The sequence below is a fragment of the Lygodium microphyllum genome, chromosome 12 (assembly GCF_053477565.2).
Source record: "Lygodium microphyllum isolate KBCC chromosome 12, Lygodium_microphyllum_v1.1.10, whole genome shotgun sequence".
Taxonomy (NCBI): Eukaryota; Viridiplantae; Streptophyta; class Polypodiopsida; order Schizaeales; family Lygodiaceae; genus Lygodium; species Lygodium microphyllum.
In genome coordinates, this window is record NC_141146.1 from 10,378,221 (window position 1) to 10,394,632 (window position 16,412).

Sequence of the window (16,412 nt, forward strand, 5' to 3'; positions counted from 1 at the left end):
GAGGCTCCAATGTAGATCCATCCTTCTCTCTCTGATGAAGGTGAGGATATATCCTCCAGCACTTCTCCTTAGGGTGTGAGGTCTTCCCACAATGAGGACACATGGGATATCCTCTACACTTTACCACAAAATCTGGATTAGAGTCGAAAGATGACTCTTATCTTCTTCAACATCCCTTTCTTTTGCTTGGCTTGTCGTGTACCTGTAAATAAAGTTGCATAAGCACGGCCATGTACATAGGCTCCACAAGAATCTGGCTTCTTGTGATGCACATTCTACTCAAGCACCAATGGGACTAGCTCCTCCCAAGTGTGTGTCTCCTGACTATGAGAAGTGAGAAGATTGGTGTAGAACACATCATATGTTGGTGATAGAAGATGTGAGTGAAGTGTCATAGCTAGGTCCTCTGAAGAAATGTCCATACAAAGGGATGCTAACTCATCTTGAATCTCCTCCATCTTGTGGATGTGATCCCTCATTGTAGGGGAATCTGCAATAGAAAGCTATCGTAGATTCAACTCAAGCGATAATCGATGCCCAAATGTGTGGATCTAGAAGAGAGATGCCAATCTCCAACAAACCTCTGCAGCCATGTAGATATGTCTAACATGCACGAGCACAAAATTTGTACAACTCAAAAGGAGAAAAGAGTAGGCTTTGGCATTCAACCGATCCATGGTAGGTTAGGGTTTAGGGACAATAACAAAATTCCAAAGGTCACAATCCGCGAGGAGACACTCCACGTGACTTGATCATAGCGGGTTGTTTGTTCCATCCATCCTGTCGGATGTGAGAAGAGAGGGTAGGATTGGCAGTTGTTCAGGAGATGCCATCGATGCTGATCGGGGAGTGGAAGCCCTGAAAGAATATAATTGGAAAGAGAGATAGGATGGTGGTCAGATTGAATGATCCCGAACCACACGATCCCCCATAGCATACACATCGGCCATAGATGTCCTTCAATAAAGTACAGGCAAGAAAACAAAGAAGATGCTGCAACTGGGGTGTCGTCCACCTGTACGGGGTTTGGGCCAACAAAAGATGTATGTGCAACAGTGTAGACGGGGAGTATTTGAGGGCAGAGAGATGACTTGATGCCAAATAGAGAGGGGCAGATCTGCAAAACACAGATATGGCTGTGATAAGTGCAGTCAAAGCAGGTCAAAAACCTGTCACCCAACTAGGAAAGGGTCCGTCTAGCAAAGAAAGTGACTGTCCTAATAAAACACAGCCAAGAAATAAATCTGTCCGCCTAAAAATAAGCTGCCTGGCAGAGAAAGGTGCTGTCCAGCCTGAATAAGGCCGCTTGGGTGCAGTAAATGCTGCTCCCCTGGACTTGTGAGAGGCTGCCTAGTGCTGGAAAGGTGTTGCCCAGCTGGGAAATGGGCTGCCCAGCCTGGAGAAGGCCACCTGGGTGCCGTAGATGCTGTCACCCAGGTCTGTGGGAAGCCACCCAGTGCTGGTACCTGCCCTGCAGTGCATAATGCAGATTGAAGGGGCGTATTCTGCCTGAAACGCAGGTCAGAACCTGCCAAAAGTGCCCCAGCATATAGGAGCTGCAGTCCAGTAGATAAAACTGTCGCCTTGTAGATAAACACTGCTGCCCAACAGATAGGAGTGCTGCCGAACAAGAGGAGAAGGTCAACTGCCTAAAACGCAGAACTGTCCCGCTGCACGTGTGCTGGAGGAGGGGCTGCCTTCAAAATGCAAATGGGGCAGACCAGAAAATAGGCCATCCAGCGTTTAATAATGGCTGCCCATCCTATTAGAAGGAAAATGCAGGTCTGCTGCCCCCAAACTGGTGATGAAGATGACTGAAACCACGAACAGAGTGCTCCTCTTCAAGATCTCCCTCTCCCACACGTAGCTCTGATACCATGTGAGAGTGCGCAAGGAAAAGATGAAAGTGAATACGGAGAGGAGACAAAGAGAGAACACAGAAGAGAGAAGGAACACCATGACTGCAATGGCTGAAGGTACAAGGCTGCAGTGGTCAGCCCCAACACATAGCTCTACACATCAGTGTGGGGGCTAGATGGTAGAAAGGGGATGAGTGTGAGGAGGGTTGGTTGATCACAAAGGATCAATGATGGATAATGAAAGTGGGAGGGAAGGTTGCTTATATATAGGCAAAAATTGGCAAAATCCTAAATATGGTCAAACCCCTAAAAAATGGTCAAAAGTGCCCAACAAGAAATGCGCTAATGTGCTCTTAATCTAAAGTACCTAAAACACATAAAATGACAAACAAGTACAATGTTAGAGCTCCTAATGTCCTTGTGTGACTCAAACTAAGGCTCACATGCAAGAGATAACCACACAAGGCATACGACTGCTATAACAATATCAATGATGGATAATAAGAGTTGGAGGGTAGGCCACCTATATATAGGCAAACTAGGGCCGCAATTGGTAATAAAGTGGCTAGGCCCAAAATAGGGCGTCTAGGACAGCCAAATGTGCCCAAAAAGAAATACACTAATATGCTTTTTATCTAAAGTGTCCAAAACACATAAAATGATGGACAAATACAATATCAAAGCTCTTAATATCCTTCTCTAACTTAGACCAAGGCTTACAAGTAGGAGATGACCACACAAGACACATGATTGCTAACACCTCCTCTTAGATTCTGGATGTGGCAAAAGGCCAAAAAAGATGTGGATTCGAGGGTGGTAGGAAGAGTGCTAATGTTGATGAAGTTCGGCGATGAAGAAAGCCTGCAAAGGAGCAAGCCCCCCTCTCCCTATAAAAAGTTGATCAAATGGAAGGCTGTCAAGGGTCAATGGAAATGGAGAGGTCTTGAACGGATCACCCTTGAAAACTCCAGTCGTGGATGGGTGAGCGCCACTAACTCAACTATGAGACGACAGCTAGGAACTATTGAAGGTGCCATAAGTTGCATAGAAACAATAGGGACCAAGTGTCAGAGTGTAGCGGTGCAGAAGTGTATGATAGAGAGAGAGAGAGAGAGAGAGAGAGAGAGAGAGAGAGAGAGAGAGAGAGAGAGAAGAACACGGATATGCAATATGAAGAATGCTGAATAAGGAATGCAAATATGTATACGGGCGTAGTGCATATGTTTGCGTCTCTCCACCTCGATGATGTCACCTAGCTGTACATCTCGAATCTACAATAGTCTCCATCAGAACCATCTGTACTTACGGGATACAAGATCCCTAGATTAGGGGTCCCCCTTAGGAACCATAAAATCCACAAAGCATCATGCCAATGCACCTTGTGAGGTGCAATCATGAACTCGGCCAACAAATCTACAACATAACACAAATCAAGAGGAGTGTTGAGAAGCCAAATCAGGGACCCAATAAGCCCCGATAACAGGTAGCATCCGCCAAAGATGAATCAACATGGAAAGTGACCTTTCAATTTGGATCCATAGGAGTCAATAGGGACTTGCATCCCTTCATCGCAATTGTAGTCAAGAGGTCCTGTACATACCGTTGTTGGGAGATAAAGATCCCCAGCTGAGTTTGATAGATCTCATGCCCTAAGAAGAAATGGAGAAGTCTCCTGTCCATCATCTCGAAGAAATTGGGGATCAGCCGTGGAGCATTGATACCTCAATCTCTGCTGGAGGAACAAGTTGGTCTTCTGATTCCAAGCATGGGGAGCTTGTTTGAGGCCATAGAGGGCCTTCTTTAACATGTATAACTATCCATCTAATGAAGAAAAACCAAGAGGCTACTAAACATAGATCTCCTCCTTCAAATCACTATTGAGAAAGGTAGACTTTACATCAAGTTGATAAGCCGGCCATCTCCTATGGATGGCTAAGGCAAGAATGGCTTTAATGGTAGCCATTTGAGCTGTAGGTGTAAGGGTGTCATGGAAATCCACCCTTGGCCACTGTGTGAAACCCTTTGCAATGAGTCGCTCCTTGTGCTTATCTAGAGTATCATCATTGTGATATTTGGTCCTGAAGACCCGTTTAACACCAATCACCTTCCTATGTACAAGCCAAGACACAAGATCCCGAGTGCCATTCTGCTCAATAGCATCCAACTCTTGCTCCATAGCCTTCTTCCAGTGCAGTGACTTCAAAGCCTCCTTTATGGAAGTAGGCTCCCTATCTTGCATAAAATGGGTCATCAGACAATAGTTAGAACAAACAAGCTCAGTGGAATGTGCTTGGTTCCTTCGAGAATGTCGTGGGCCATCCCGTGGCTGCCACTCCTTAGGGACCCCCTCAATCCCTGTATCACAGACTATCACGGGCCCAACAAGGAGTTTGAATCTCTCCTTGTTGCTCTCTATCTGTTGAAGTCTTTGTAACATCCACTGGCGGTGGCTCAGGTAGGGGAGCCAGTGGGTTGAATCCTTATTTGAAGAATAAACATTCCTAAGAGGCATGAGCTTCAAGGGAATAGTCTTTGGTGCCCAACTATCTCTGGGATCTCCAAGTACAGGGTACTTCTTACCCCCCTTTGAAGATGGAATCTCCATAAATTGCACATCACGACTCATGTAGACATCTCGCTTAATGGGATCATACAAGTGGTAGCCGTAGGATTGCGAGCTATAGCCCACAAACACCTGTTTTTTCAAAGCCACTTCAAACTTGTCCCTCCGAGTCGTCTTCGGTGAATGTAGCCATCACAGCCAAAGATCTTGAAATTAGAAATATCTGGCTTGGCTTTGAAATAAGCCTCATAAGGGGTCACACCAACCATGGCCGAAGTAGGTGATCGATTGAGGATGTGGATAGTAGTAGCCATAGCCTTGGCCCATAGACATTGAGGTACTTGATGATGCTTCATCATGGTGGGAGCCATCTCGATCACACTTCTGTTCTTCTGGTCCAATATGCCATTCTCTTGACGTGTGTTTGTGTTTGCAAACTTCTAGTAGATAACACGATCTATACGAAATCTAGCAAGATCATTAGAGATGAACTGTCCTTACTTGTTTGATCGCAAGGTCTTCAGCTTCCAGCGTGATCGGTTTCCCTCAAAGAGCCACCAATCCTTGAAGTTAGAGGAGGCTTTCGACTTTAGTGTCAAGAAGTATGTCCATGTCATCTTGCTAAAGTTGTCAACACTAAGCATGAAATACAAACTTCCCCCTAAGAGACTTTGTCCGCATAGGTCCACAGAGATTTGTAGAAACAAGCTCCAAGGGTGCTGAAGACTGCCTCGAAGCCTTGCTGGGAATAGCATCATGATGCTGTTTGCCACAAATGCAGGATACACAAGGATATTGGCTCACCACTATGTTCGGAAAATATCACAAGGTGGTGATACTTTTTGCAGTTGCTTTCCTTATTTACTTATATAAATATTTTAATTTTCTTTTCTTTAGTCACTGTTGCTTTTTATCGCTAGAGTTCTCTTGGATTAAGCCGGGATCTTTGCATGGCCAGAAGAGGCAGCCATTGGGACAAATTGGACTAATGGTTTGTCTGAGCCTTGGGATCGGTTCCATATTGAATGGACATTGCAGAATAGAATGCCAGTGGTTTGGGATTGTGTGCTTACTCATTGGGGATGGTGCAGGACAATGAGCTTGGCCAAGACAGAAGATGCACATGTGAGAATGCTCACGGAATAAAAGTCACCGTAACTGAGCCACATTACACTTTTTGATGTGGTTGCAATGATAAAAGTTTCTCAGAACAACTTGAGGAATGTAGGGGTCACCATCCCTAAAATTTAGGGAGTTACTATTTTTGGACCCCAGAATGTGTTCGTGTCATTATCTTTGTTTTTGCACGAGGATTAATTTTCTGGTCTATGCCGAGGTCAAATTTTGCACCGATCATGGAGAATTTTAGACCAGAAGGTTTAAACAAGAAAATTGTTATATGTATGCCATGTGTCACAATTTAGGCACAAATTTCCAAGAGAGAGAGAGAGAGAGAGCATTAAAAAAAACGTAATAGGTAGGAGGGGCAGATTTGAGCGTGAAGTTTTCAGGGGTTGAGGATAGATAGCTGCAAGTACATCAGCTATGGAGAGTACTTCTTCATCTTTAACTCATGTACGGAGGTAGAGCTTGCTCCGTGTGGTCAACTCTCTCTCTATTCTCAAAGAAAATGCTTTACATGATGGGATGATTCCATTGAATGTACAGTTCTGTGTTTTCTTTGCACTTTTGCTGAGGTAAGAGCCTCATTGTCCAGGTTTAGGAGCAGCTGATTGCTTCTCCATTGCACGAACTAAAGAAAGTGATGACTACGCCACACGGGAACAAGGTTTTCAGCTCTGATTTAGTGCTGTTTGTGGGATTGTTTTACTGTTGGAATGATGCTAGGGTCAAAGGGTTTGTGGTCCAACTCGTATGGAACAGATCTGGAATGGAATAAGGCTAAGAACATGTCAAGAAACATGTGAAAAACAGTAAATACAGAGTTCTGAAGATTGCAATTCTACACTTGAATTATTGAGTTATGTTCATAGAAAGTGTTTTCCTACTTAGGATGTTGTTTTGGATATGCTATACTGTCCTTATACAGCTGAAATGTTACTTAGAAAGGGATGTTGTTCTGGATATGCTTTACTGTCCTTATGCAGCTGAAATTTACTCAGAAAAGATGAAAGTCAACTGTTCATAAGTTTTGTACTTTGGAACATTTCATTTTTTCTAAAACCTTCCATCTTTTAATTGATAAAGAAATACCGAGAGGGGCGTCGGTCTTTAGGGCCAATCTGGTGTTGAGCGAGGGAGTGAGGTCTCTATTTGTGTGTGTATGTGAAAACACTAGGTATTAATTGAAGGGACTACCGCTTTATGTGAGTCATAGACCGGTTCCAGCAAACCTTGGACAAGCTGTCCCCTAGATGCCTTCTGAAGGTAGTCATAACTCAAGTGGCCAAACTTAGTATGCCAAAGCTTGGACTGTGTCTGTGAAGTAAAAAGTAGAGAAGTCAAGGCAGAAGGAGACATCAACTTGTAGACTCCATTCTCTTCATAACTTATAGAAAGTACCTTTCTCGATCCACAACCAAGAATTCGGAAAGAATCTATATCAAACTCAACCAATAGGCCAAGACCACAAATCTTGTGTATGGAAAGCAAATGGTTACCCAAGCCTGGCACATAGAGCACCTCTAAAGTATGAGTACCACCTCATCCATTTGGAATGAGCTACATGTCACCCTACCCTATATGGAAACACAAGGGCTATCTCCAATGAGAATTGGTCTATGTGAAGGCCACAAATGGGCAACACTTATTGTAGAAGAAGGGGTCATGTGCCAAGAGGCACCCCTGTCAACTATAACTAGCCTTCCTCCTCGAATAGGGTAGTAAATAACTTGATTAAGCACTATTCATAGCAATTAACAAATTCACAAAACTGAAAAGTACACTTTACTATATAATCTTGGACATCAGACACACTGTTGGTCCCAAAACTGACGTGCCTTTCGGTATTTATTTAACTTAATTGAAGAAGTTGATGTACAATGGGATTCTCCCAATCCCTTTTAATATTCCAACTCCCCTTGTTGTTTAAAATGACCAACAAGTCTTCAATCTGATTTGCCCCTTGATTCGGGCAATCAATTGGCCTTCACCCGCTTTGATGGAGATAGAAAATGCCCCAAATTCAATTATTTTCTTGTCCCTCCACTTGAATAGGCTAAAAACAGCTTCAGCTCTATTAAATCCAAGTCTTGGAGCTCCCAATTTTTGGCATGCTTCCTGAGGCTGCTGCTAAACCCTAATTTTTGTTGCAGAGTAGGGTTTGCAGTAGAGAAATCTGAAATTTCTCAGCCTTTGGTGATCTCAATGTTGCAACCTTTGGAGCAAGGCAATAGAAAGGCTAGGAGATGAGAGAGAATTCTGAGGAGAGAAAATTCAGACATTCTTTGCGAAGAATTGAAGAAAATCTGTCATTTACTACCGCCCCATCTCAACAGCTTGTAGATGCAAAGAAATGAAGAAAATCAATCATTTACAGTTGCTGCCCTATCTCAATAGCTTGTAGATGTTGTCACCTACTGTTGATTGGTCTTCTTTGGCTGCCTCAGAGGTCCTCCAATGGCTGCAAATCAGACTAGCAACATCTCCTCTCTCCCTCTTGCAGATTGAATACTCTAAAAATGCCTCTCTCTAGCCTCTAAAGACGTTTTTCAATCTTGCATGGGCATTTTTGACAAGTGGCAACCTTTCCAAATGGTTTTTTCAGCATTATCCATAATTAAATATTAATTTTCAATCTTTAAACCTTGAAAATTAATCTAATAATTATTTTGGTGCCCTAAAAAATAATCTAACTGGCCAATACTTAAATTGACTAGGCAACTTTTATTCCCGAGTGTCTCTGCGTCATCTTTGACCATAAGATTGGCATTAAGTACCATTAAACGTCACTTCTCTAGTGTTATCAACTGATACTTATGGCCAAATGAATGACCTAGGCCAACAACTGGCACCAAATACCACCAAGTACTTGTGCGGCATAACTTATAGCAACTTTTGCCTTTGACATCCTGTGATTTCCTCGGGTCTTGGGCTCGTAAATTTACTCTAACCCCAATTACAGCTCACATGTGCAACATTTACTTGACCATGTGATTAAAAATTAATCTACATGTTAAGTGAGGTTTCAAAAATACATGTTCTCATGACAGTCGACGATCCACTCTCGGGGGTGTGGGGCTGCCAATGTGGCATTAGAAGCCTTTGAGGTCGATGCCTAAACCACCTCCAAATGGAGGAAAGTAGCTCATGAGGGAGTAGCCACCACTCCGGAATCCTTTGAAGCCTTCTCCTTCTTGGTGTCCTTCTTATCCTTGTCGAGGCAAATTTTCTTCTAGTGATTGTCTTGCCACAGATGTAACAAGAAGATTCCTTTTATTTGTCCTTCTTTGGTTTGTTGTTCTTGTTGTTGTTGTTGTTGTCTTTCCCCTTCTTCTTAGAGAACTGATCCGTCAATGCCTTCGACTTGGAAGCATTCTACCCTTTAAATTGTTCATCTTGGTCTAAGACCATAAAAACTAACTCCTCCCACCGAAGATGTGGCTCTTGCCTTGAAGAGTCAAAAGCACCAAAGCTAGGCGGTAATTGTGAAAGAAGAGTTATTGCGATGTCTTCGGGTGTGATCACATTCCTTGCATTCTGAACTTGCATTTGAAGTTGCTATAGTTTGTTCACATGCTCCCACATAGAAGATGACTTGTTGGGGTTCAAGGTCCTCATTTGCACCTCCAAAGATACCCATTTCATAATTGTCATTTGGTTGTACAACTGATTGAGTTCTAGCCATATGTCCCTAGCCACTATCAAGTGGTCAATATGGAAACTCACGACTGTAGTACATGAAAGGAGGAGAAATGAGCGGATGTGAGCATTCAGTTTGTCCCAATGTGCTTGAGTCTTTGCCGAATCCACACGATCATTTGCAGAAAGTTTGGACTCGTCTCTCGATGCAGGGTGATTAATGGTCTTTGTAACAAGCTCTGCCAAATTATAGGACTCCAAGATAGCAAGCATCATAACACGCCAAACGCGGTAGCTCTCACCATCAAGCTTTTGATTTGATGGAAGAGCTGGTAGGACGAGCACCTTCCGATCTATAATCACTTGAAACTCCATGCCGGCCTCAAAAGACATCTTCACGTGCTATGCCTGCAAAAAACACAAAAGCAAACCCATCTGACTGTAGAACCCAGCCTACTAGGGCTCTTGTCCACTCATCCTGCACCTTTTATTGGCTAGAGGTGAGGAAAAGGTAAAGTCTACAATTGAAGACCCAAAACGCAGCTTACCTCCTTCCCGGACAGCAAAAGTCCGTAGTAGAATCAACAACGTTGCTCCTTTCCCGCATGTCTATGCTCGTCTTAGCCTTGTTCCAATGCACAGCCCTCCCGCTCGCCCTCGAATGTTGAAACGTAGCCTTGTGTCATGCTGAAAACTCCTCTTTTGGTCTGCCTATGATTAATTAGTTTGCACTGCTCTAATACCGTGTCAGAGTGTAGTGATGCGGAAGCGTATGACCGAGATTGAAAGATAGAGTGAACACGGAGAGAGAGAGAGAGAGAGAGAGAGAGAGAGAGAGAGAGAGAGAGAGACACTTCGATGATGTTACCTTGTTGTACACCTTGAAGTTTGCAGCAGTCTCCATGAACTCAGCCTAGAAATTTGTGATCAGAAGTGTGCTGAACATTTGCTATTTATAGTAGTTAATATGGGCCAGCCAAAATAGTAGTTGGCTTGCCAAATCTGGTCGACTTGTGCGAGATTTGGCCTACTACATAGAACATGCCGAAAATGGCAAAATTGCCACAACATCATTGTGATCAGTTTGTCTAATTGTTGCTAACGTGGTGTGTCTAATTGGTGCATGTGCAAATTTGACATGCATTGCCATGTGGTACTCTAGCGACGCACAAACTTTGACAAATTGCTCTCGAATGCATGGACACATGCCTATCTAGGGGATGACTGGATGACCATATTTCCAACACCAAGCGCCAATTGGCAGGGGACGGTGGGTGGATGACGAAGAAAAGGGGTCGTCGTATAAAGGGAAGACCCAAAGTAGACTGGAAACCTTGAAGAAACTCCTAATGATCTTGGGAAGCTCGCTATGTAACAGAAAGGGCCAGGAAATCCAGAACCGCATTACGAATATCACCCCTACTGAAAGAGATGGGAGGTACGAGGAAACCACTAGAGGAGATGGTGGGGAATGGGAAGGAGCCTATGGAATAAAGGGTGCCCAATGGGAAATAGGGGTAGTAAGGGGAAGTTGCCTTAGAGGGCCCTACACAATGGAAGGGGAATGGAGTATAGATAGCCTCCTCCTTGAAGAGTGTGAGAGGTAGCACTCAGGAAATGTGTGCATGAATCGAGGTATGTGCAACTATTGAGTGCAGTGAGTGGGAGTGAAGAGTTGAGGGATGGATGTGTATGAGTACATGCAAAAAATAAAAGAATGTATTTATACTTATGGTACGGTACACTTACACTCGCAAGGGTGTGTTCACATGTGTAAAGTAATATACACATGGGAGTAGCGTAAGGGCCTTTACACCCAACAACCTCCCACTTAAAGGTCCTAAGCGAACCTTTAACCAACTCCCACTAGTCGAATGCAATGCTCATGTTGAGCCTTTGCAAGACTTTTAGTGAGAACATCTGCGAGGTTATCATGTGATTTGATCTTAGTTAGTGTGACTAGACCATCATCCAGAACTTGTTTGATAAAGTGATACCGCACATCAATATGTTTGGTACGTGCATGATGGATGGTCAAACAATAGAGGCAAGGTGCCAACACTACTAATAGCACTAAAGGAATGCCACCAATAGTGATGATACCCTTTGCAGGATAGAGATCCTGCAGCAATCAATCACCATGGAAGTCATATGACTCGATGCACCACTATCAATGAGCCAAGGTTGCGTAAAAGACAAGATAGTTGAAGAAGGCTCCTCCATTTGTTAAATGTGTAGAAACACGGACTCGGTGGTAATAGCGGGTGACGAAGAAGAGGTAGACGAAGGCTTTGATGTAGATCAACCATTCGCTCTTGGATGAAGGTGAGGGTATTGCTTCTAGCACTTCTCCTCAGGTGTGAGGTCTTCCCACAATGAGGACATGTGGGATATTCTCTAGGCTTTTCGACAAAATTTGTAACAGAATTGAAAGATGACCAACTTTTTCCTCTTGCTTTTGCATGGCTTGTCCTATAGGTGTAGATAAAGCCACATAAGCATGGCCATGTGCATAGACTCAGCAAGAATCTATCTCACTATGACATACATCTTGCTCAAGCACCAAGGGAACTAGCTCCTCTTAAGCAAGAGTTTCTTGGCTATGAGAGAGTGAGAAGAATGGTGTAGAACACATTATATGTCAGTGATGGAAGATGTGAGAGAAATGTCACAACTAGGTCCTCCGAAGAAATTTCTATACCAAGGGATGCAAGCTCATCGTGAAGCTCCTCCATCATGTGGATGTGATCCCTCATCGTAGGGGAATTTGCGAGACAGAAAGCTATCATACCTTCAACTCAAGATACTCGATGCCCTATCTCGCAATTGAGCAAGAAATGAAAAGATGAACATGTGTCTAATTACAAGTATTACAAAATACACGTTTGCCTCTAGATAGCTTTCGGACCCACAACATAGAGCTAGTGGGTAGACCCTCAATCTCTTGATAGGGAGCCTTTGACTTCCATAGGTGTATCAGGTGATTGTGCCACTTAGCTACACTATCATGAACCAATCAAACTTTGTTAGCTTTCTCAGTGATCCATATTTGTGATAAATTTGATTAGCTGAGCGCTTTAGAAAATCCCGAGGTTTTACAAAGGTCCAATCCAACCACGGGGATAAGGGCAGAGACGTGGGCAAGGGAGAATGCCTTTGAAGCCGGTCCTTGAAGGTTGACTAGAGTAGCCTATAACCTTGTGGTATTCGGAAGTATTGTCAAATGCGATCTCTCTCTCTCTCTCTCTCTCTCTCTCTCTCTCTCTCTCTCACATAAGGGGGCTCTCATACACTACTTCATACATGCATTATGTAGAGACTACAATATATTGAAGTACTAGAGGGTATATGATGGGGTATCTATGCATCATACGAGACAATGATAGGTCATGTATGGGTACTTGGGGGGCTAGTAGAGAGGACTGACAATACCATAGGAGTGAAACAAGGATGCCCGCTTTCATCCCCATTTTTTGGATTATATATAGATAAAGTGTTTGATTACATTGACCAAGGAGGGGGAGTTGGAGCCAGCCTAGCTGGTGTGTTGATACCGGTATTCTTGTATGCAGATGATCATTTCGGATTCACTGAAGGGATTGCAGCACCACCTAGATGCTTTGCATGTCTTTTGTGGTGATAGAGACCTCACAGTAAACCTTGGGAAGACCAAAACCATGGTCTTTAATACTTCAACAACATGGGTGATTAGATCCATGCACTATTCACATTTGGAGGAGACAGTGTGGAGGATGTGAGGGAATATGTCTATTTGGGAGTCACCTTCTTTGGCCCATGATTTTTGTTGAGAGGGTCATTAGAGGCATGTCTTGCATGAGACTATGTAGCACTAAGGGCACTCGAGAATCAATGTGCTCACACATAGTTCTAGGACTGTTGCCCCAAACTATGGTTGTTTGACACCCTAGTCACACCCACACTACTATATAGAGCAAAGGTATGGGGGTCTTGTGTCTTAGCTAACTCATTGATTAGATTGGGATAGGGAGAGATTATTATGGTGGCTGGGATAACATGGAAAGGCCATTGATCATGATGATAACATGTATGATTAGGAGTAAGCTCTCCACCCCACATCCCATTGTTAGAGTAGAGTTGGGGACAACACCTATAGTCACAGAGGCACTCTTCAGGGTAGTGACTTTTTGGCATAGATTATGGGAGCTCCCACATTATAAATACTCGAGATTGGCACTAACTTCATCTCGACAACTAGCAGTAGAGGGTGAGAAGAATTGTTGGTTTTTAGAGATGACTATTTGGATGGGCCTATACTGATTGGATATTGGCCGCCTTTCATCTTTTGACTACAACCTTGACTGCCCTTTACTTTCTCTTAGTCGATCAAAGCTGAACCAGGTGATTAGAGGTGATATCTTGAGGACTGAGATAGTGAAGACATGGATCCACCCATTACGCCCTCTAGGATTCAGGATGGAGTTCTACTGGAGTCACTTCTTGCGTCTCTCTGATGATGGATTCACTATTTGGCTAGTATACATGGACACCCATCTCTCCCACAGCGTATGGGCTGCTATTGGACAGATCGCACCTCCTCACATAGGCTACACATGGAGGCAGGGAGATGGATAGATAGTTAGTAGAGGATAGGACTTGCTAGCATTGTGGCTGAGAGCTTGAGATGGAGGAGCACTACATATGTAGATGTACAATATACTATGGCATACGAGGATGGTACCATTGTCTCTTCTACGATGGTTTTGGACCTCTTCATTGTGCTATAGATTATGAGGACCAGAGATGCCTAGGTCTTTTCCTCCTGGAGCTCTAGAGGCGTTTGCCCTGCACTACTGTGAGATAGGAGGCTAGCTCACCCGGAGGACCCACACAAAAAGTAGTGACAAACTTTTTCCACAGAATAAACCCTATTTGTACTAGTTGCCTAGTAGAGATAGAGCCGCCCTGCTAGACACCTTCCATTCCACATTGTGGAGTCACATTGGATAGAGCCATTTTCACTTTGTCAAGCACCACGATCCCATCTACCAAGATCATGCCTGAGGATACTGCACCACAGCGGGATTAGAGCCATTACAATGAGACACTGAAGATTATAGCTGAGATCATGTGTAGATCTTGAGATCAACTTATGGCCAATAATCTCCACCACAATTTCTGTAAATAGTTCTACTAGATTAGGTTTTCCTTTTCTCTCTACTGATGGGACAACACTAGGCATTGTTCTACTCTAGCATAGTTCCATCATAGTGTCATTTTCAGCATTGTTTCATAGGCCACTTATTTTAATGTTATCTTCACCTTAAAGATGAGATGATGTTAGACATGGATGTACTTTGGATTTTGTCTCATAGGCCACATTGGGCTTATGTAGATGTTAATATTTCTTGCTTTCTTTGTCTCAGTCTCCCTCTCTTTGTCAATCCAATCCTATACTCAAGACCCTAGGCAGCTTATGTTGGTTTCTTTAGCAAAAGTCAAATTTTATTCATTCAGAATGCAATAATATTTAAATATCCCAAATATACCATAGTGGTGCTGACATAAATTGATGCTCACAGGCATTTCCTTACTTCTATGTGCCATTTGATGAAGAGCTACCACGGGAGATTGATTCTGGTATTGTTCAAGTCATGGATGTTACTTCTCATTTTTCAGCAACTTTTCTTTTTGTATTCAAATTGATCATCCCTACTTGAATTAATCTACAGCGTTCACATTTGTCCGACAGCTGGCATTTGCAATCGAAAAGGCACTGAAGGTTTGATATTTTGATTGTTTGTAATGTTTCAAATCACTATCTTTCATGAGGAAAGGTCTTGAAAAACTGCAAGATTCAAAGAGCTTGTGAATGAGGTTTTGAGTTTATAAGGTGGAATTTCCAACGGCACTCACAACTATAGCTGCATTTTTGAAAATTTAACAGAATTTTTTGCTGCCATTTGAAATTCCAGCTAGCCAGCACAATTGGTGCAAAACAGCAGCATCTTCATAGTTGCAGCCTTGTGCGTGCAAAAAAGTTCTACGGCTTTCACCTTCACGAGCAATTGTTTGTAAAAATAGTTCTGTATCCTAAGCATCCGTAAGTTTTCTTCTGGTGCGATTGAAGTCATGTTTAAACTCAATGATACTACTTTCTGGTGTGATTGAAGACATGTTTAAAATCAATGATACTACTTTCTAACCATGATCTTATTTTGATCTATTTGAGGCAAATATGCTTTGTTTTGATGGCTAACTTTCTAACCATCTTATTTTTAAACTCTATTAGTGGGAAAGTCTCACTAGTGAGTGCTATTTAATTGCGTTTGATATATCGGTATATTATATGTAATGTGTACTGAATACAATAAAATAAACAACATTATTTTGGTGTGTTTACTTTTGTGTGTGTGTTTTGTTCACATCATGTTAGCTATACTTTGGATATCAGCATAAAGAGCATGTTTACCAAGTACAATAAAGTGAACAAAGTCATTTGATGTGTTTTTCTGCATGTTTTTCACCGTTATATAACTGACTTCCTATTTAGCATACTTGTCACAACGAATTTCCTTAATGGCGAAGAAAGATATCACCCTCAAGAAATTTCACGCCTAAGCCTGCTGCTTCTGGTGAGCTTCATTTCTTTGTCTAGTGAGCAAATTAATATGGCTAGACTTTCATTTGCACTTAATGCAAGTTTGTTAGAAATAGTATTAAAACACAAGTATGAGAAATATGCATAGCAACAATTTGCAAGGGTTTTCTGTAAATTGCAATGATGTCTAAAGAAAGTGCAAGCATCACAAATTAGGGTTCTATGAAAATGTGTAGACGATTGGAAGTGTGAAAAAAAAGCATGAACATTGACATAAAGAAAGGACACATGAAATGCCAACCATGGAGATATGTTCAATGGGGCCCATAAGATGAAGCACAATATGTGCAATACAATACCAACAGGGTACTGGCACAATGATGGCCTACAGCAGTGCATCTAGTTTCTGTCTGTCCAAGGATGCGAGATGATGCGGTGATATAAGAATGAGAGGATTGGAGCATATATAGAAGCCTTGGGACTAGACATGAGATAGTTGAAGAAACGCTAAATGGGCCACCTAGCTGCCTTTGTCAGGCACCCAAATGCAAGCTAAATATTGTGCCTAAACCCATGATACACACTGAAATAACACTCTCTCTCGGATCATATGTGCTTATTATTATAAAATATACAATGATGTAGGCAT

The 16,412-nt window shown here is 42.7% G+C and overlaps 1 protein-coding gene across 2 annotated transcripts in view; it reads left to right on the forward strand.

Annotated features, from left to right (window-relative positions):
- The window catches only part of REV3 (recovery protein 3), a 178,827-nt gene that overhangs the window by 18,880 nt on the left and 143,535 nt on the right, over positions 1-16,412 (forward strand). For both annotated transcript variants that reach the window (XM_087689133.1, XM_087689131.1), the window contains exons 3-6: positions 14,745-14,802; positions 14,895-14,944; positions 15,138-15,250; positions 15,755-15,797. In XM_087689133.1, coding sequence (XP_087545259.1) covers positions 14,745-14,802; positions 14,895-14,944; positions 15,138-15,250; positions 15,755-15,797 — 264 coding nt within the window. The remainder of the gene's footprint in view (positions 1-14,744; positions 14,803-14,894; positions 14,945-15,137; positions 15,251-15,754; positions 15,798-16,412) is intronic.